This window comes from Ranitomeya variabilis, chromosome 7, assembly GCF_051348905.1.
Source record: "Ranitomeya variabilis isolate aRanVar5 chromosome 7, aRanVar5.hap1, whole genome shotgun sequence".
Lineage (NCBI taxonomy): Eukaryota > Metazoa > Chordata > Amphibia > Anura > Dendrobatidae > Ranitomeya > Ranitomeya variabilis.
In genome coordinates, this window is record NC_135238.1 from 149,795,040 (window position 1) to 149,816,891 (window position 21,852).

General features: G+C 41.5%; 1 protein-coding gene across 2 annotated transcripts in view; it reads left to right on the plus strand.

Moving 5' to 3' along the window:
- Positions 1–2,643: 2,643 nt before the first annotated feature.
- Positions 2,644–21,852, plus strand: part of LOC143784153 (aldehyde oxidase 1-like) — a 291,675-nt gene continuing 272,466 nt past the window's right edge. For both annotated transcript variants that reach the window (XM_077272028.1, XM_077272030.1), the window contains exon 1: positions 2,644–2,731. In XM_077272028.1, the coding sequence (XP_077128143.1) occupies positions 2,678–2,731 (54 nt within the window). In that variant the 5' untranslated portion in view covers positions 2,644–2,677. The remainder of the gene's footprint in view (positions 2,732–21,852) is intronic.

Below are 21,852 nucleotides of genomic sequence, written 5' to 3' on the forward strand. Positions count from 1 at the left end.
AATAGTGGCCTGCAGAGCTGAAATCACAGAGATTATGTCACTGGCCAAATATTTCTGGACTTAACTGTAAATGAGCATGATGTAGACAGTGATTTTTTTCGCTGTGTAGGGATGGTGGACTGTGCTGAAGCTTTCCTACCCTTGAACGCACCGATTGCGTCGGGTGTATAGTGTCCTGCGTTATTGTATATATTGTGATGAGGTTATGTGCAGTGTGAAGTAGTGTTTTAAGTAATGTACAGTATAGGACATAGTGTATAAGAAAGGTTATACGTAGTTAACTGTAGCATAGGTAGTGATGATGGGGTAAGATAGGATAGAGTTAAAGGATGGGACTAGCCTATAATGGGAGGTGCTTAGTGTTAGAACAATTTATTGCTTCAAATAGTTAATTTAAGTTTGAGTTTAGAGTGCAATGGGATCAGTGCTGCTTTGGAGAGATCTACTGTATGAGGAGACCAGTATGGACGAGGATAGAGAGCTCCTGAGGAGAAGTGACTGACTAGTAATAGTGGCCTTCCGGAGAAGGGTCCATGGAAAGGATGCCAAGCCACAAAACCCCAGAGCTTACAACGCCGAATTTAATGGACCTAAACAAGATTGAGTTTTTTTAGACTAGTCGGGGTCCCGAGCGGAAGATCCAGGGCACCAGTAGTGGATGAAATAAGATGCAGAACCGTCAATCAGTACTGTGGCGTTGAAGCCAGATTGTGGTGAAGTAAGGCGATACAGTGTTCATCACTAGCCTTGGAGAAGACTACAAAGGAAAGATACTGTGTGAAGGAGAATGCTGTATGCTTTAGAGGAAACGTCCATAAGACTTTGTCCCCGCTTTCCCTTTCATATAACCTTTATCAAATTATCGTTCAGTAAAGAGTCTATGTTAGAACAATGGTCTCCTTTATTGAACTGTAGAACCTATGGTCCTGCACAGCAAATAGATAATGGCTGCACTCAAGTTTATTGTGCTAAAGCAAGGAAATGTGCAATACATGAAATGTGAACAGCATAATGGCTTGTGAAATTTATGAAAAAACACATGAGATTTTTAGCACAAAATTTGGCCAAATGTTGTGAGCCCATTCACCAAACGTCAAGGTAATCTCAGATCGAATGGGTAACTAACCTGTCTGCCTAGTGTGAACACTTACCTATGGCTAATAAAATGGTAAAGCCTGCATTTATAGAGGAGGTTAGAACCAACTGTGTTTGGATGTAATTAAAATCACAGCATGGTGAAGGGCGGGGCGTTCAAGTCAGAAAAAGCAATACATAGTAAATATAGAAAAACTGACTGAACAGCCATCTAGTCTGAACTGGTGCATAACCAAAAAGTCTTACATAGCAAATAGATAATGGCTGCACTCAAGTTTATTGTGATAAAGCAAGGAAATCACCATGCTGTGATTTTAATTACATCCAAACACAGATGGTTCTAACCTCCTCTATAAATACAGGCTTTACCATTTTATTAGCCATAGGTAAGTGTTCACACTAGGCAGACAGGTTAGTTACCCATTCGATCTGAGATTACCTTGACATTTGGTGAATGGGCTCACAACTTTTGGCCAAATTTTGTGCTAAAAATCTCATGTGTTTTTTCATAAATTTCACAAGCCATTATGCTGTTCACATTTCATGTATTGCACATTTCCTTGCTTTAGCACAATAAACTTGAGTGCAGCCATTATCTATTTGCTATGTAAGACTTTTTGGTTATGCACCAGTTCAGACTAGATGGCTGTTCAGTCAGTTTTTCTATATTTACTATGTATTGCTTTTTCTGACTTGAACGCCCCGCCCTTCACCATGCTGTGATTTTAATTACATCCAAACACAGTTGGTTCTAACCTCCTCTATAAATACAGGTTTTCCATTTTATTAGCCATAGGTAAGTGTTCACACTAGGCAGACAGGTTAGTTACACATTCGATCTGAGATTACCTTGACGTTTGGTGAATGGGCTCACAACTTTTGGCCAAATTTTGTGCTAAAAATCTCATGTGTTTTTTCATAAATTTCACAAGCCATTATGCTGTTCACATTTCATGTATTGCACATTTCCTTGCTTTAGCACAATAAACTTGAGTGCAGCCATTATCTATTTGCTATGTAAGACTTTTTGGTTATGCACCAGTTCAGACTAGAACCTATGGTCCTGGGCAGCCCACACCTCCAGCTACCTGCAGCCTGTATGGGCGTTAGGCCCTCACAGAAGAAGTCCACACATCCAGCCAGGACCCAAACTTTCATGTAGCTGCCGGAACATAATGGGAGACCAGTGGCTCACCCGTGGCTACTGCCCTGCGCCATGCCACAACTGCATGACATAAATTGAATAGGCCAATTTAATCAATGTGGAACACCAGTGGTAATGTATGATCCTGCTAAACAACATGCAATCAAAAAAACACGCTCAGAATTGTACTGGATGGCTTTACCCTCAAACTTTTGATGGTAAATAGTTTTCAGTTTGAAAAATGTCAGGTAAGTTCTCTACAAGGTGAAAAGTAGATACTTGCTGGCTCTTGAAATATGATAATATGATGACCTGTTTGGGGAGTTTACAATTCCCTCTGTCTGCCCCAGGCTCCTTTGTCATGTATAATACACTCTGCTGAAGTTGAGTAATAGCTTGGTGAAGACTTCTTTGCAGAGTTCCACAGACCTTGTAGAAATGTCTCTTCAGCTGGGCTCAGATGATCTGATTTTTTTCGTCAATGGGAAGAAGGTATGTTTATATGTGAATATTTGAATGTGTGCGCCGTTTTATTTTTTTAATGAATTTTAAACATAATGGTCATTCAGACTATCTGCAATGATACTTCATGCAGTTGTCTTAGGCTGGATTCACATATCCAGTTGTTTATGCATGTTTTACATTCTCTCTTTAAAGGGTAAGTACCCATGATGACTACCTTGTGAGTTTTTGATGTAGCAGCATTCCTGCACCTACTGTATTAGGTTATTAGGTTAAAATAGGTTACTTGCGGGGGGTTTTATTGAATTTTTGTGTGCATTTTTTAACATGCTTTTTTATGTTTTCATATATTTTTGGTATTTCATGTTTAAATAAATCTGCTTTGTTTTTGATACTCCTTGGTATTTGGCTTGACAATTCTTTATTGATATAGTCATGTGTAGATTACGTGCCTTTTTAGAAATGCAATAAAAACACGCATGTTTTTTACCTGCAGTTTTTCCACATCTAATGCAATTCTAGAGGGAAAATCCACACATGAAACTAAACAGATGCTGCCGTTTTTGCTCAGTAAAAATACACATTGTCACAAACTTACACTGTTTCCCAACTCCAATCCTCAACAGCTGCAACAAATCACGTTTTCAAGAATCTTATTGCCCTGGTGATCCTGAGAATCCTGAAAAAATAATCTGTTGGTGACTTTTGAGGACTGCAGTTGTGGAACACTTCCCTAGAGTTTATATTTTGGCTCTAAAGCAATACTTTGCTCGAATCCAGCCTTTATCCAGTTAAAATGTAGCTCCTTTTTGTATTTCACATTATATATTGCACAGTTGTAGAGATAAATTATATAATATCATAGAAATCGTACTGGAGGGATAATCCATATATATAAATGTCTAAGGGGTACTTCCGTCTTTCTGTCCTCAACTTCCGTCACGGAAATCCTGCGTCGCTGATTGCGTCGCTACTCCCCTGCAGTCAGTGCCCGGCGCTTGCATACTCCCCTCCGGTCACCGCTAACACAGTGTTAATGCCAGCGGTAACGGACCGGGTAATGCACTCCGTTATCGCTGCTATTAACCCTGTGTGTCCCCAACTTTTTACTATTGATGCTGCCTATGCAGCATCAATAGTAAAAAAATGTAATGTTAAAAATAATTAAAAAAAACCTGCTATTCTCACCCTCCGTAGTCCGCCGAGCCACACGCGGCTGCCTCCATCTTCCGTTCCCAGATATGCATTGCGAAATTACCCAGAAGACTTAGTGGTCTTGCGAGACCGCTAAGTCATGTGGGTAATTTCGCAATGCATCCTGGGAACGGAAGATGGCGGCAGCCACGCGCGCATCACGAGAGCTTCACTGGATCCCGCCGGGTGAGTATATAACTATTTTTTATTTTAATTATTTTTTTAAACAGGGATATGGTGCCCACACTGCTGTATACTACGTGGGCTGTGTTATATACTGTGTGGGCTGTGTTATGTACTGCGTGGGCTGTGTTATGTACTGCGTGGGCTGTGCTATATATTACGTGGCCACTGTTATATACTACGTCGCCTGTGTTATATACTGCATGGCTGCTATATACTGCGTGGGCTGTGTTATATAGTACGTGGGCTGTGTTATATACTGTTTGGGCTGTGTTATATACTGCGTGGCCACTGTTATATATTGCGTGGCCTGTATTAACGCATCGGGTATTCTACAATATGTATGTATGTATGTATATAGCAGCCACATAGTATATAGCACAGGCCATGTACTATTTGTCTGCTATATACTACATGGCTCCTATATACTACGTGGCCTGTGCTATATACTATGTGGCTGCTATATACATACATACATATTCTAAAATACCCGATGCGTTAGAATCGGGCCACCATCTAGTTACTTTATATTTTGCAGACAAAGTTTGCAATGAAAAAAATGAAACAGCAAAGAAATTAATTCTTAGATACAGTCATGGCTGAAAGTGTTGGCACCCTTGAAATTGTTCCAGAAAATGAAGTGTTTCTCTAAGAAAATTATTACAATTACACATGTTTTGTTTTGCACATGTTTTGATTTGCACGTTTATTTCCTTTCTGTGTATTGGAACAACACAAAAAAATTGGACATAATTTCACACAAAAGCCTCAAAATTGGCAGGAAAAAATTGTTGGCACATCTCCAAAATTGTGGGTAACCAACTTTGTTTCAAGCATGTGATGATCATTCAAACTCATCGGTGGCAATTAACAGGTGTGAGCAATAGGAAACTCACACCTACAATCAGATAAACAGATAAAAAAGGGAGTCGTTGACTCAATCTTTGCATTGTGCATCTGTGTGTGCCACACTAAGGGTACTGTCTCACAGTGGCACTTTTGTCGCTACGACGGCACGATCCGTGACGTTCCAGCGATATCCATACGATATCGCTGTGTCTGACACGCAGCAGCGATCAGGGACCCTACTGAGAATCGTACGTCGTAGCAGATCGTTTGGAACTTTCTTTCGTCGCTGGATCTCCCACTGTCATCGTTGGATCGGTGTGTGTGACACCGATCCAACGATGCGTTCGCTTGTAACCAGGGTAAACATCGGGTTACTAAGCGCAGGGCCACGCTTAGTAACCCGATGTTTACCCTGGTTACCATCGTAAAAGTAAAAAAAAAAAACAGTACATACTCACATTCCGGTGTCCGTCAGGTCCCTTGCAGTCTGCTTCCCGCTCTGACTGACTGCCGGCCGGAAAGTAAGAGCAGAGCACACCGGTGACGTCACCGCTGTGCTCTGCTTTCACTTTACGGCGGCACTCAGTCAGAGCGGGAAGCAGACTGCAAGGGACCTGACGGACACCGGAATGTGAGTATGTACTGTTTGTTTTTTTTTTACTTTTACGATGGTAACCAGGGTAAACATCGGGTTACTAAGCGCGGCCCTGCGCTTAGTAACCCGATGTTTACCCTGGTTACCCGGGGCCTTCGGCATCGTTGGTCGCTGGAGAGCGGTCTGTGTGACAGCTCTCCAGCGACCACACAACGACTTTCCAACGATCACGGCCAGGTCGTATCGCTGGTCGTGATCGTTGGAAAGTTGCAGAGTGTGACAGTACCCTAAGCATGGAGAATAGAAAGAGGAGAAGAGAACTGTCTGAGGATTTAAGAACCAAAATTGTTGAAAAACATCAACAATCTGAAGGTTACAAGTCCATCTCCAGAGATCTTGATGTTCCGCTGTCCACAGTACACAACAAAATCAAGATGTTTACAACCCATGGCACTGTAGCTAATATGCCTGGACGTGGAGAGAAAAATTGATGAAAAGTTGCAATGCAGGATCATCTGGATGGTGATTAAGCAGCCCCAATCCAGTTCCAAAGAAATTCAAGCTGTCCTGCTGGCTCAGGGTACATCAGTGTTAGAGCGAACTATCTGTCAACATTTGAATGAAATGAAACGCTATGGCTGAAGGCTCAGGAGGATCCCACTGCTGACACAGAGACTCAAAAAGCTAAACTGCAGTTTGCCAAAATGTACATAAGCCAAAATCCTTCTGGGAAAGCGCCTAGTGGACAGATGAGTCCAAGATAGAGCATTTTGGTTAAGCACATCATACTACTGTTTACCACAAATGAAATGAGGCCTAAAAAAAAAAGACCATAGTACATAAGTGCTGGAGAGTTCTGAAGTGGCCAACATGGAGTATGGATCTAAATCCAATTAAACACCTGTGGAGAGATGTTAAAATTGCTGTTGGGAGAAGGTGTCTTCAAATATGAGAAACGTGGAGCAGTTTGCAAAAGAAGAGTGGTCCAAAATTCCAGTTGAGAGGTGTAAGAAGCTTGTTGATGATTATTGGATTTGATTGATTTCAGTCATTAATTCAAAAGGGTACGCAACAAAATATTAAGTTGAGGGTGCAAACAATTTTGTGCAGTCCATTTTTGTTTTTTTTTTTTATCAAATTATGTCCAATTTGCCTTTTTTCTCTGTTTTTTGTGTTATTCCAATGCACACAAAGGAAATAAATATTTCTATAACAAGACATGCGTAGCTGCAATAATTTTTTGAAGAAATATTTCATTTTCTACTTCATTATTTCAAGGCTGCCAACAGTTTTGCTCATGACTGTATGGGATTTTATAAAAAATGCTACAGTACACACTACAGCGTAAAACATGCAGAATACCAAAATAGATTTTCAAGAAAGTATTTAAATGAAGTTCCACTAATCATATACTGGTCATTCAGCTCTGGCAAAAATTAAGAGACCACCTCATCAAAACCCTGTCATGGGCAGCCCAATCTCCAGACCTGAACCCCATTGAAAACCACTGGAATGTAAACAAGAGGATGACGGATAGTCACAAGCCATTAAACAAAGAAGAACTGCTTATATTTTTGCGCCAGAAGCAGTGTGAAAGACTGGTGGAAAGCATGCCAAGACGCATGAAAGCTGTGATTAAAAATCATGGTTATTCCAGAAAATATTGATTTCTGAAATCCTCCTGAGTTAAAACACTAGTATTGTTGTTTCTAAATGATTATGAACTTGTTTTCTTTGCATTATTTGAGGTCTGAAAGCACTGGTTTGTTTTTAAATTTTGATAACTTCTCCTTTTAAGAAAAAAAATACAAAATGTATTGCTTGGAAATTCGGAGATGTTGTCAGTAGTTTATAGAATAAAAGAGCAATTTACATTTTACTCAAAAATATACCTATAAAGAGAAAAATCAGACAAACTGAACATTTTGCAGTGGTCTCTTAATTTTTGCCAGAGCTGTATTTGCATAGCACATGAATACACCTGGGCAGCTCAAAGTAAGTATGAGCTAAATGTTGAACAGTCTATATCTAATAACAAAATGGCCTGTAGTTAAAAGATATACTCTAGAAAAACAGGCACATCCACAACAGTAATCAGACTATTTAAATGTCACTATCAGTGGCATCTGATCGGTCAGACTACACATACAGCAGTGATCAGAGCTTATTCTGGTGGTAATCTGGCAATCTGCTGATAGAATCAGATGTTGGCTGTATAACACAGCTGACACATTCCCGGTATGAGTTCAGCTCCTTATCCGCTTTACACAGTTGCACCTTAATTGTGACATACAGTTAAATCAAGGTGGGCAAGGGGGTTAAAGAGTAATATCAAAAGTTCTGTGCTTACGAAAGGAAACATAATGAAATTACATGCAAAACAGTAACACAATAAAGGGTGATATAACATAACTAAACAGCAAAAATGTGTGAATTGTTCCAATGCTAATTGAATTTGTGTAAAAAATATAGAAAATGTGCTGCACCAGGCGAATCTGGACAATGTGCAATTAGCTTTGAGCAAATCACAAAAAATATCTGCCACTATTTTACACAATGCAGATGACTGCAATCTGGTTGACCTCTCCATAATGACTTACAGCTATTATATCACATAGTATAGCACAGCCAATAAGAATGGACTACCATAGCCAGTATAAAAGCAGAGGCAAAGAATGGAGCAGCCATTTTGGGGAGAATCTGGATAGTGAGAGGATGTCACAGCTCAGCAACAGAGCAAGGGAAAGAAAGCCCCAAAAAATGCAAAGAAACTGTACAGATAGCGTGTGTGACAGCAGAGCAGTAAAGTATGATAACCAATGTTTTCCCATAGCAATATATAGTAATTTGCAAAAGTTTTAGGTATGTATGGGAAAAAATCCTGCAAAGTAGGCTTTCGTTCAAAAATAGTGGGAGAGAGTTTATTTTTATCAATTAACAAAATGCATATTGCCTTCAAAACAGTATCAAAGCATGAATTGTTCTAGTAGCATAGATTTTGAAGGAACTTGGCAGTGAGTTTATTCCAAAAATCTTGAAAAACTAACCATAGATCTTCTGTGAATGAAGACTTGAGCAAATTCTTCTGTCTCTTCATGTAATCAGAGACAGACTCCATGATGTTAAGATCATGGCTCTGTGGGGGCCATATCATCACTTCCAGGACTCATTGTTTCTTTACACTGAAAATAGTTATAAATGAAATTGGTGTACGTTTGTGTTCATTGTCCTTATTGAGAATAAAGTTGGAGTCAGATGCATCCCTAATGGTATAGCAAGATGGATAAGTATCTGCCTGTATTTATCAGTATTGACACCAAGAAATGGACAACGTTAAGAACCATAAAGGCATTGGGTGGTCACGGAAACTTAGTACAACAGATGCAGGGCCGGCTCCAGGTTTTTGAGGGCCCCGGGCGACAGAGTCTCAGTGGGCCTCCCCTTTAACACATACCACGATTCATGATGCACAGATACAGCAGAGAAATATAGGTATAGTACAATGCCAGATTTCACTTCTTACATTTACATGAGTGATAGCTATTGTAAATTCTACAATACCATACAGCAGAGGATCTTTATATAAGTCAACCCCTTATATGCCAATTTTTGTGACCTACACTTTGTAAAAGTGCAAAATGGATAGCATATAGCCATGTAGTATATAGCACAGCCATGTAGTATATAGCACAGCCACGTAGCATATTACACAGCCCACATAGCATATAACACAGCCCATGTAGTATATAATACAGCCCACTTAGCATATAGCACAGCTACGTAATATATAGCACAGCCACGTAGCATATAACACAACCCACATAGTATATAACACAGCCCACAAAGCATATAGCACAGCCACGTACCATATAACACAGCCACGTAGTATATAACACAGCCCGCGTAGTATATAACACAGCCATGTAGTATATAGCACAGCCCACCTAGTATATAGCACAGCCACGTAGTATATAACACATCCACATAGTATATAACATAGCCACGTAGTATATAGCACAGCCCACCTAGTATAATAGCACAGCCACATAGTATATAACAGAGCCACGTAGTATATATCAGTGTGGGCACCATATCCCTGTTAAAAAAAAGAATTAAAACAAAAAATAGTTATATACTCACCTTCTGGCGGCCCCCAGATCCAGCCGAGGCCTTAGCGATGCTCCTGCCAGCTCCCGTTCCCAGTGATGCTTTGCGACAATGACCAGTGATGACGTAGTGGTCTCGCGTGATCCTATGTCGTCTGGGGTCATTTCGCAAAGCATCACTGGGAACGAGAGCTACCATTGCAAGCATCGGGAAGGCTGCGGCGGCCGCCGGAAGGTGAGAATAGCACGATTTTTTATTTTTTTTAATTATTTTTAACATTATATCTTTTTACTATTGATGCTGCCTCAGAGTAACCCTTGACTCTGACCTGTCCTTCAAACCGCACATCCAAGCTCTTTCCACCTCATGTCGCCTCCAGCTCAAAAAATATCTCCAGAATTCAACCTTTCCTCAACCTTCAATCTACTAAAATGCTTGTGCATGCCCTCATCATCTCCCGCCTCAACTACTGCAACATCCTTTTCTGTGGTCTCCCTGCTAACACCCTTGCACCTCTCCAGTCCATCCTTAACTCTACTCTAATTCATCTCTCTCCTCGCTACTCCTCTGCTTCTCCTCTCTGCAAATCTCTTCACTGGCTCCCATTCCCTCAGTGTATCCAGTTCAACTTACTAATACTAAAAAAATGAATGATGCACACTCTGCTGTAATCATAAGGTGCAGGCTGAACCTGGACGAAGGCCAGATGTCAAACGGGTAAGAGAAGCAGCCGCACTCAAAAAATAGGGATTTTATGCTTCAGTTTGCAAGTAAAAAAAGAGGGATCTTTTTTTTACTTGCAAACTGAAGCATAAAATCCCTTTTTTTGAGTGCGGCTGCTTCTCTTACCCAAATTACTAATACTGACCTACAAAGCCATCCATAACCTGTCTCCTCCATATATCTCTGAACTAATCTCCCGATATCTTCCCTCACGTAATCTCCAGTCCTCCCAACACGTCCGACTATCAACCGGATCCTTAAGACGGAACCTGAAAACCCATCTCTTCATTAAAGCTTACAGCCTGCACTGACCCCGCTGCCTCCTCACCAACACCGGAGTTACCGCCTCACCAACACCAGAGCTGCTTCAACCCCCCAGCCTATTATCTCCTTCCCCACCATCCTGTATGATGTAAACCCGCAAGGGCAGGGTCCTCTTCCCTGTGTACCAGTCTGTGTTAGTTTGCTTACTGTATGTGATATCTGTAATTTGAATGTAACCCCTTCTCATGTACAGCACCATGGAATCAATGGTGCTATATAAATAAATAATAGTAATAATAATAATAATAATAAATTGGTGTATTTAGTGAGCATGAATATGAGCTAGTTTGCAATTGACTTACTTTTTCTATCTACTGTCATTCTCCTGCTGTGAGAGCTTTTAGCTTACATAGTGTGCAGCTTGTTTCTGAGGAGATTGACCAGCAGTTGAGTACCGTGTATTATTTTCATGCACTAAGCTATTTATTTATTTACTGCAGGGTATTTAATCATTATGTTTCTCTTTTTGTTTTTTTTCTGTCTAGTGGGTAGTGTGAATGTTCGCTTGCATACTGCATGCACACTAATTTATATCCCAGTTCATACCTTTGGGTTTATTACATGCGGTGGGGTTGTCTCTGAAATACCAGTTGTTTCTCTCAAGCCCATTAATTTTTATACAGTAGTTAGCTGCTCACCTCCCCCTCCCTCTCAGCTCCTGAGCTGTTATCAGTCCTGCAAGATCAAAAGCCCCCATCCCATGCAACATCATTTTTCAAAACAAATTCTTCTAATCACTTGTTGAAAAATCCTGTTATTTCTATGAGTAAATCTAGTGATTACAGTGTACACTTCCTAACAAGTATTGACAGACCATTAGTGAATCAGTGAAAAGTAGCAGTAGAAGCAACTAACCAAAAGTGTTTTCTTGTCTATGAAAAAACTGACATCTCACTGACAGCATGAGCTCTAAAGGTAATCAATTATGCTGTTCAGATTGCAATATGCACTAGTCACTTCTGTATTTCGGATGAGATTCACCTATTCAAGTCTATGAGTGGAAAAATAAAATAGATCCCATACGGATTAACCATATATCATCCAATTTTAAAGATATGCTGCAAACCTTAACATAGGAAACTGTATTTGTACTGGTCTAGTACATTTTATTACCTGCTCATGTAATAATAATGTATGCCATACAGATGAAAAATCATTAGTTTTTTCTGGAGGAATATCGGACATTTTTTTTTACCCCCTGTGAACTTATTCTGAATCTGGACATTCACTTTGTGAACTAGTTCACTATGGCAGCTGTAGTGGGCGTTTATAATACAATAGATATTGTATTTCTCAATCACACACTGCGCTCTAAGTTGTGGAACTTGATATAATCTTGTTATTACGGTCTCTTTGATTGCAACATAATTGTACCATTTAATACTCACTTAAATGGTTTCTACATACATTACACCTTTAGGGCTTTTTCACACGTACGTGTTATGTCTCTGAATTTTTTTTACATTGAAAAAGACATGGCACTGCAACAGCATATCTAAGTGTTATGATCCACATTCCTTTCTTTTTTATATATTCATAGAATGTTTCAATGAATCCATAGGGTTATCATTTTTAACTTATAGATGTCAATGAGTTGAATTTACAGGGAATCTAACACACTGTACATAGAATCATAGAATTTTAGAGTTGGAAGGGAGCTCAAGGGTCATTGTGTCCAAATCCCTGGTCAATGCAGGATTCAATAACCATCTCAGATTGATGTCTGTCCAACCTCATTTTGAAGACTTTCATTCAAGGAGAACTCACTACCTCTCGTGGCAGCCTGTTCCACTCATTGGTCACCATTACTCTCAAAAAGTTTTTTCTAATATCTAATCTGTATCTTCTCCCTTTCAGTTTCATTCCATTGCTTCTCATATTTCCATGTGCAAATGAGAATAATGATGATCCCTCTACACTGTGTTGCCCCTTCAGATATTTGTAGAAAGCTATTAAGTCTCCTCTTAGCCTTTTTTTGGCAAGCTAAACATTCCCAGATCCTTTAATAGTTTCTCGAAGGACATACTTTGCAGTCAGCATCCTTGTAGCTCTTCTCCTAACTTGCTCTAGTTTTTCAATAACTTTTTAAAAATGTGGTGCCCAGAACTGGACACAGTGTTCTTGATGTGGCCTGACCAACTAGGAGTAGAGGGGGATAATTACTTCATGTGATCTAGACTCTATGCTTCTCTTAATACATCCTAGACCTGTGTTTGCCTTTTTTACTGCTGCATCACACTGTTGACTCGTGTGCAGTCTGTGATCTATTAGTATACCCAAGTCTATTTCACATGTGCTGTTGCTTATTTCAATTCCTCCCATTCTACAGTGCTGTGCAAATTAATTGGGACAAAGCAAAAAAATAAAATGTTATAATGCACTGTTACATACTAATTCTGAAAATTACCTATTTCCACTGGCTAGTTGACCAGGATTTATTTATTATATATTAAAACCGGTTTGAATCACTGACTGGTAACCAACTTACGATTTTACTTAAAAAATGCTTTGTCCCAATTAATTTGCACAGCACTGTATATATGTAATTTTTGTTTTTCTTGCCCAGATGTACAATCTTGCATTTCTTCTTGTTAAATACCATTATATTTGTCACTGCTCATTGTTCAAGCTTATCTAGATCCTTCTGAATAATTTATCTGTCCTCTCTAGTGTTAGCTATCCCTCATAGCTTTGCATCGTCTGCAAATTTGATCAGTTTATCTTCAGTTCCCTTATCTAGATCATTTATAAAAATGTTGAACAACACTGGGGCCAGGACAAGACCCTTGTGGTACCCCATTTGAAACATTCTTCCAATTATATGTGCCACCATTTTTTACCACTCTTTGAGTACGAGCACTAACCTAGTTATGAAGCCCCCTTAGGGGAGCCTTGTCAATAATAATAGTGTGAAATACTTTATCAAATGATTTGATGAAGTTGAGATATACTTTACATACTGCATTTCTCTCATCCACCCAGTCAGGGATTCCATCATAGAAGGAAATTAGATTATTCTGGCATGACTTGTTTGCTACAAACTCAACTGGCTCTGGTTAATTACTGTATTCTTATCCAAGTACTTACATACATGTTGTTTAATAATTTGTTCAAAGATCTTTCCTAGTATAGAAGTAAGGCTCACGGGCCTGCAATTTCCTGGATCCATCTTCTTTCCTTTTTTTTTAGATAGGGACAACATTTGGTCTTCTCCAATCTTCTGGGACTTCTCCTGTTCTCCAGGATTTTTCAAAGATTCTGGCTAGCGGTTCTGCAATTTCCCCTGCTAATCCTTTCAGTACCCTAGGATGTTAGTCATCTGGACCAGGAAATTTAAATTAAATTAAATTAGCTAAGTGTTCCCTCACTGTCTCTCTGTTTATAGATAGTGTAGATTCTTTCATTCATTCGATGACCCCGCGAAGATCAGTTGATATTACAATTGCTTTCTTAGAGAATATAAATGCAAAATAGGAATTTTGCATCTATATTCCATGCTGTCCACATGAAATACATGGACAGCATGGTATCTAGAAGGGGAAAAGGAGCATACTGATGTATAGGTTTATTTGAAAAGATTTATTATCCCTTGCATTTTATTAATTGAAATCCCTGTTGTTGGCATACATGAGTCCAATGGACAATCCTACTTGGTGATTTACAGCTATCTCTGCATGCACAGGGAATACTGTCAAACATGGAATAGGACCGTCCACTGACGTCATATACTAGTAAATCGTATCCCACAAAAATGTAAATCAGTCTTATCAGCTCCAGCCTGCAGATCAGACACTATTTTAAAAAAAATCCTTAACAAAAAACAGCATTGAGCATTAAACAAAAATTAGAAAGTACAACAAATACAGATTACAATACGGAAACAGAAAAATGGAATAAATTAAAAAAAATTATATTCATATGAGGCATCTGTATTTGACTCCTAAGGATTTATTCACGTGTCACATGAATCAGTTTTTAAAATTTTGTTTCCAAAATCACAGTCTTTACCCCTGATGAAGACACAGTTCTACTGTAGTGGCAATACTTGTGGGACTTTTTCCTTTCTTCACTGCCTCAAGTTACAGGTCTCTTCTATACCTGTAAAGTGCTTTGGAATTACCGTAATGGTCTTTGGGGTGAATACTTTATTTAGTTTTAAAGAGTAATCTGGTTGTTAGCTTATGGAGGGTACTTATCTTATTGCTGCCTATTGGCTTTTTAAGTGTTTTTATCACTGTCCTTTTTGTATATTTGTATAATATAATTATTTGCACTTGTTATTATTATTATTATTATTATAGCAGTACCATTTATTCCATGGTGCTTTGCATGTGAAAAGGGGTATACATAAGAAAAAACAAGTACAGTAATCTTAAACAATACAAGTCATGACAGGTACAGGAGAACAGAGGACTCTGCCCGTGAGGGCTCACAATCTACAAGGGATGGGTGAGGATACAATAGGTGAGGGTAGAGCTGCTTGTGCAGCGGCTTGGTGGATCGGTGGTTACTGCGGGTTGTAGGCTTATCGGAAGAGGTGAGTCTTTAGGTTCCTTTTGAAGGTTTCCACAGTAGGCGAGAGTCTGATATGTTGGGGTAGAGATTCCCAAAATAGGGAAACTTGTATGCGATTGTGGGAAGAGGAGATAAGAGGGGAGTAGAGGAGGAGATCTTGTGAGGATGGTTGCGTGCAGGTAAGTACCGGGAGACAAGGTCACAAATGTATGGAGGAGACAGGTTGTGGATGGCTTTGTATGCCATGGTTAGGGATTTGAACTGGAGTTTCTGTGTAATAGGGAGCCAGTGAAAGGATTGACACAGAGGAGAGGCTGGGGAATAGCGGGGGAACAAGTGGATTAGTCTGGCAGCAGAGTTTAGGATAGAGTGGAGGGGCATAAGAGTGTTAGAGGGGAGGCCACAAAGTAGGAGGTTGCAGTAGTCAAGGCGGGAGATGATGAGGGCATGCACTAGAGTTTTTACAGATTATGGAGATTCCTTTTGCATTTACATACTTCTTTTTCTTTTAACTGGTTAATCATTAAGTATGCGTGAGGCTGATCTCCTTAAAGGGAACCTGTCACCAGAAAAAACACTATTAACCTGTAGATATGGGGTTAATCTGCAGGTTAATAGCATTCCTTACCCTGCCTGATGCATGCACTTATCTGAACACTGCATGGAAAAAAATAACTTTAATTTCCCAGCAGTGTTCCGGTTTCAGTTATGGGGGTGGCACCGATGCAGGTTCAGTCACCGCTGTGAAAATACAGGGCAGCAGCTGTAACCGCACCACCAACTCTGACTGACAGCTCCAATGCAGAGCGAGTGTCAGTCAGGGCCAGGTACGTGGTTGCAGCTGTCATTTTCTATTCTCAGAGGGGTGACTGAACCCATGCTAGCGCCGCCCACATGACTAAAGTTTATTTTCTCCCTGCAACATTCAGTCAAGTGCAGGAGCCAGGCAGGTTTGTAACTCTATAAATCTGCAGATAACTGCAGGTCAATAGCGTTTTTTCTGGTCACCGGTTCCCTTTAATAGTGGTGCTCGCTTAGCTTGCATTTTTTACTTGCTGTTGAAGATTGAGTCATGCCTATTGAGGAGGATGCGGAGGAGGTTTTTGAGGAGACAGATAACCACTGCCTGTCAGTGGAACCAGCTGTAGCTCCCAGCCACGGAGACTTTACCTCCTGTCTTGGTTGTAGTGGTGCTTTGGTGTTCTTAAAAACATTCACCCAGTGGGCCTTGAAAGATAAGTACTGTCCCTAGCCATAGTTGCTGCTCTAGGACTCTACAGTATAGTGCACTTTGGAGCTCAAAGAACTTCCATACATGAGATGCAGGCATTTAGGATTTGCCACCACCATGACCAACCCTAGATCTTTCAATCGCTGTTGAGCCTCCTCCACCAACAGTATTTGAGACATCACATGCTCCAGAGCTTACCATAGAAGAAGTAGATTTAGCCTTGACAAATCTTTTGGATGCACATTGCCTCTGCTGTTTTTAGTCAAGACCGACACTGACATACTCTGATGACATCACCTCCTTGACATTCCAAACTAGTTCCCAGATCTTGCGCAGCATAAAATCATAATCATGACTGCCATTATCATCCTTCACTTGACTGATAGTTGCCTCTACCTTGACTTAGAGTACCACTACCACACAAGCTGACAAAGCTAGCAACATAGCTAGGCATTTGAGTCATGTCCTCATAAAGAACAGAAAGCCTGTAATCTACTGTATAATTGTCTAAAGGTCACTTCCGTCTGTCCTTCTGTCTGTCTGTCACAGATATTCATTGGTCGCGGCCTCTGTCTGTCATGGAATCCAAGTTGCTGATTGGTTGTGGCAAAACGCCCACGACCATTGCCATGACCAATCAGCGACGGGCACAGTCCGGCGGCAAAATGGCCACTCTTTCCTCCCTGCAGTCAGTGCCCGCTCCATACTCCCCTCCAGTCAGCCCTCACACAGGGTTAATGCAAGCGTTACCGGAGCACGGTGTAACGCACTTCGGTTACGCAGCTATTAACCCTGTGTGACCAACTTTTTACTATTGATGCCTCGTTTGCAGCATCAGTAGTAAGAAGATCTAATGTTACAAATAATAATAATAATAATAAAAAAAAGGTTATTCTCACCCTCCGACGTCGCGGCTGTCCTCGGCAGTGCAAGCGGCAGGTTCCGGTGCCAAGGATGCTATGCAAGAAGGACCTTCCATGACGTCACAGTCATGTAAAGCTGCATGAACCAGTTAACTGCCTAAGTGTGTAGCAGTACAGACACAGAGTGCTATTAACTGCATAAACTGTATGAGAACATGATGCGAGGAACCTGATTATGTTTTTTTTTGTTTTGTTTTTTAAAGGCCACACAGGGATAGTTAGGTTAATGCGTTGAGGCAGTAGGCCAATCTGAACAAATGAGTTTTTAGGGCACGCTTAAAACTGTGGGGATTGGGGATTAATCGTATTAACCTAAGTAGTGCATTCCAAAGAATCGGCGCAGCACGTGTAAAGTCTTGGAGACGGGAGTGGGAGGTTCTGATTATTGAGGATGCTAACCTGATGTCATTAGCGGAGCGGAGGGCACGGGTAGGGTGGTAGACTGAGACCAGAGAGGAGATGTAGGGTGGTGCTGAGCCATGGAGTGCTTTGTGGATGAGGGTAATAGTTTTGTACTGGATTCTGGAGTGGATGGGTAGCCAGTTTAATGACTGGCACAAGGTAGAGACATCGGTGTAACGGTTGGTGAGGAATATGATCCTGGCTGCAGCATTCAGGACAGATTGGAGCGGGGAGAGTTTGGTAAGAGGGAGGCTGATTAGTAGAGAGTTACAATAGTCCAGACGAGAATGAATAAGTGAAACAGTAAGTTTTTGCAGAGTCGAAAGTAAGAAAAGGGCGAATTCTAGAAATGTTTTTGAGATGCAGATAAGAAGAGCGAGCCAGTGATCGGATGTGGGGGTGAATGAAAGCTCGGAATCAAGGATGACCCCAAGGCAGCGGGCATGTTGCTTTGGAGTAATGGTGGAACCGCACACGGAGATGGCAATGTCAGGCAAAGGTAGGTTAGTAGAGGGAGAGAACACGAGGAGTTCAGTTTTTGACAGGTTCAGTTTCAGATAGAGGGAGGACATGATGTTAGAGACAGCGGTAAGACAATCACTGGTGTTTTCTAAAAAGGTCGGTGTGATAACAGGAGAAGAGGTGTATAATTGGGTGTCGTCAGCATAGAGATGGTAACTGGAAACCAAATCTACTGATTGTTTGTCCAATAGGGGCAGTATACAAAGAGAAGAGGAGGGGGCCTAGGACTGATCCTTGAGGAACCCCAACAGTAAGGGGAAGGTGAGAGGAGGAGGAACCAGCAAAACATACAGTGAAGAATCGGTCAGAGAGATAGGAGGAGAACCAGGAGAACACGGTGTCCTTGAGGCCGATGGAGCGGAGCATAGTGAGGAGGAGCTGATGATCCACAGTATCGAATGCTGCGGAGAGATCCAAGAGAATTAGCATGGAGTAATGACCATTAGATTTAGCTGTTAGTAGGTCATTTGAGACTTTAGTGAGGGCAGTTTCAGTAGAGTGTAAAGACCGGAAGCCAGATTGAAGAGGGTCGAGAAGAGAGTTATCTGAGAGATAGCAGGTAAGACTGGAGTGGACCAGGCGTTCCAGGAGTTTGGAGATGAAGGGAAGGTTAGAGACAGGTCTATAATTAGCGGCACAGTTTTGGTCGACGGAGGGTTTTTTAAGTAATGGATGTATGATGGCATGCTTAAATGAGGAGGGAAAAATACCGGAAGTGAGAGAAAGGTTGAATATTTTTGTTAGGTGAGAGGTGACAGCCGGGGAAAGGGACTGGAGGAGGTGTGACGGAATGGGGTCACTGGTGCAAGTGGTCGGGTGAGAAGATGCAAGGAGCCTGATTAGCTAGAAGCTTGGGCTGATAAATGGCAAATGAGCTTTAATGGGGATAAATGTAAGGTCATGCACTTGGGTAGAAGTAATAAGATGTATAACTATGTGCTTAATTCTAAAACTCTGGGCAAAACCGTCAATGAAAAAGACCTGGGTGTATGGGTGAATGACAAACTCATATTCAGTGGCCAGTGTCAGGCAGCTGCTACAAAGGCAAATAAAATAATGGGATGCATTAAAAGAGGCATAGATGCTCATGAGGAGAACATAATTTTACCTCTTTGTAGTCCATTTCTTCCTTTCTTGTTCAAGGTTATTAGAGGACTGGGGGGTCTGCCATACCAAGATAGGTTATTACACTTGGGGCTATTTAGTTTGGAAAAACGAAGACTAAGGGGTGATCTTATGTTAATGTATAAATATATGAGGGGACAGTACAAAGACCTTTCTGCTGATCTTTTTAATCATAGACCGGTGACAGGGACAAGGGGGCATCCTCTACGTCTAGAGGAAAAAAGGTTTAAGCATAATAACAGACGCGGATTCTTTACTGTAAGAGCAGTGAGACTATGGAACTCTCTGCCGTATGATGTTGTAATGAGTGACTCATTGCTTCAATTTAAGAGGGGACTGGATACCTTTCTGGAAAAGTATAATATTACAGGGGGTATATATTAGATTCCTTGATAAGGCGTTGATCCAGGGAACTAGTCTGATTGCCGTATGTGGGGTCGGGAAGGAATTTTTTTCCCCATGATGGAGCTTACTCTTACCACATGGGTTTTTTTTTGCCTTCCCCTGGATCAACATGTTAGGGCATGCTAGGCTATGGGTTGAACTAGATGGACTTAAAGTCTTCCTTCAACCTTAATAACTATGTAACTATGTAACTATGTACTTGGAGCGCCCCCACACCGCCGCAGGGCCGAGGGGTACCCGGAGCCGGGCCTCTGGGTCTCAGTCCTGGGGTTGTCACGTTGGCTAGACCCGGTCCGTGGCCCTGTCTGTCAGTGGGGGACGTCCGGTGCAATAAGTGGTATTGTAACGGTGCAGTTGTGGGGTGCAGGTCGCGGTAAATAACGAGGACACCAGGTTGCAGTCTCTTTACCTCTTTACTGGAGATCTCTGAGTCCTCAGTCCAGAATACGGTTCACCAGGCTGCGCAAGTTCGGCCGGTCCAATGGCACCTCCAGAGTTCACTTCACAGGTGGAAATCGGTGCCTTCCTTCTTAGCGCTATGTGTTGTAGTCCTCCCCTGCTGTGCTTACGGAAAGTACCCCACAACCGTTGTGTCTGTTTCTTAAGTTCCCTCACAACTCGATTAAATGATATTCTTCTAATCTTCCGTCCCTTCCTGATGTTACAGTTAGAACGGCACCCGTTTGTCGGATAGGCCTGGAGTTCTTCCGGGACCCTAGAGACGCCCCTCTCCCGCAATTGCCTCCCAAGACTTCATAGGTGATATGTGTTAGACAGCCCGCCTTAAACTGACTGTCCTGCCGCTGTTTAGAGTATTGCTTGAAGCTGAATGTTATAATACTCCCTCGGCGTTCCGGCCACCGGTAGTGCGCCTCAGTAGGGTGTTGCTCCGGTCTTACAGCACGACCCCTACTGGAATTCTCCTATTGCTTGATCTCGTTTCTCACTCAGCACAATCTATCTCGCTTCTAGTCCTTTCTTGGGTCCCGCCGCTTCCCGGAGCTGGCGCGGACCCGTTACGTTCTTTTCAATGCCAAGCCTCTGTCAGGATCCCACCCCTGACAGAGACCCTACTGTCTCTTCCTCCACAACACCCTCTGCCACTAGGTGTTGCTTCGTCCAATCCAGTCAGCTTTCTGATCTAACTTCCTGCCTGACCCCCAGTTTACCCACTATGGTGGGGAGTGGCCTAATGAATAGAACCCTTAGCTCCCCCCGGAGGCCCGGCTGTGAAATGTATTGGTGTCTGTGATACCTGGTCAGATGAACTCCTTCAGTGCCATCGGACGCACCATAGCTCCCCATAGTGGCGGAGCCACAGTACTGCAACGACCAGGACTCTGGGGCGCTGCACTCCCCCCTGGTTAAACACAGTACTCCGGGACTGGGAAGAAAACAACAATACAAGTTTAGCAAAAAGACATACAATTTTGTTGAGTGCAAATAATAAGTATACTTGAACAGAGCTTCCCTTTATGGGAGGTGAGGACACTTGAACGTTACAAAACAAGGTTAAATATTAAAACATTATAAATTACAGGCTATAAATAACTCCTGTTACCCAACCGGGTATTCTACTAAGTGCAAAAACTGCTGAATAACATTTTAACATTGCCCTTAAGGACATACACTCTGTATCCACCAAAGGCCTTCCTATAATCACATTATAAGGTAAGTTAACTTTTTCATTCTCCTTCTTTGAGTCTGCAGGACCGCCTGTCCTATCGGCACCAGACCTACTGCCTCTCCTTTCTGTTACAGGACCGTCCCGTTCAGCCAGGACCTACTGCCTTTTCAACTGCTATACATAGTATAGGACATAACATACTTTCAGTTTTAGAAGCTTTGAGCCATCTACGTATGGCTCTTAGGAGGACTCACTACCTAACCCCTACGGGTTCACTTTCTGTCCTCTGTAACACATTACTAACTCTTTCTTAACTTTCTATGGAGGACTCAGGGTTTACCTTCTATCCCCATTTTCTTATCAACATTATCAACTTTCTTCTTAGATCATCAACCTTCATTAATACTTTCTTACTTCCGACTATGC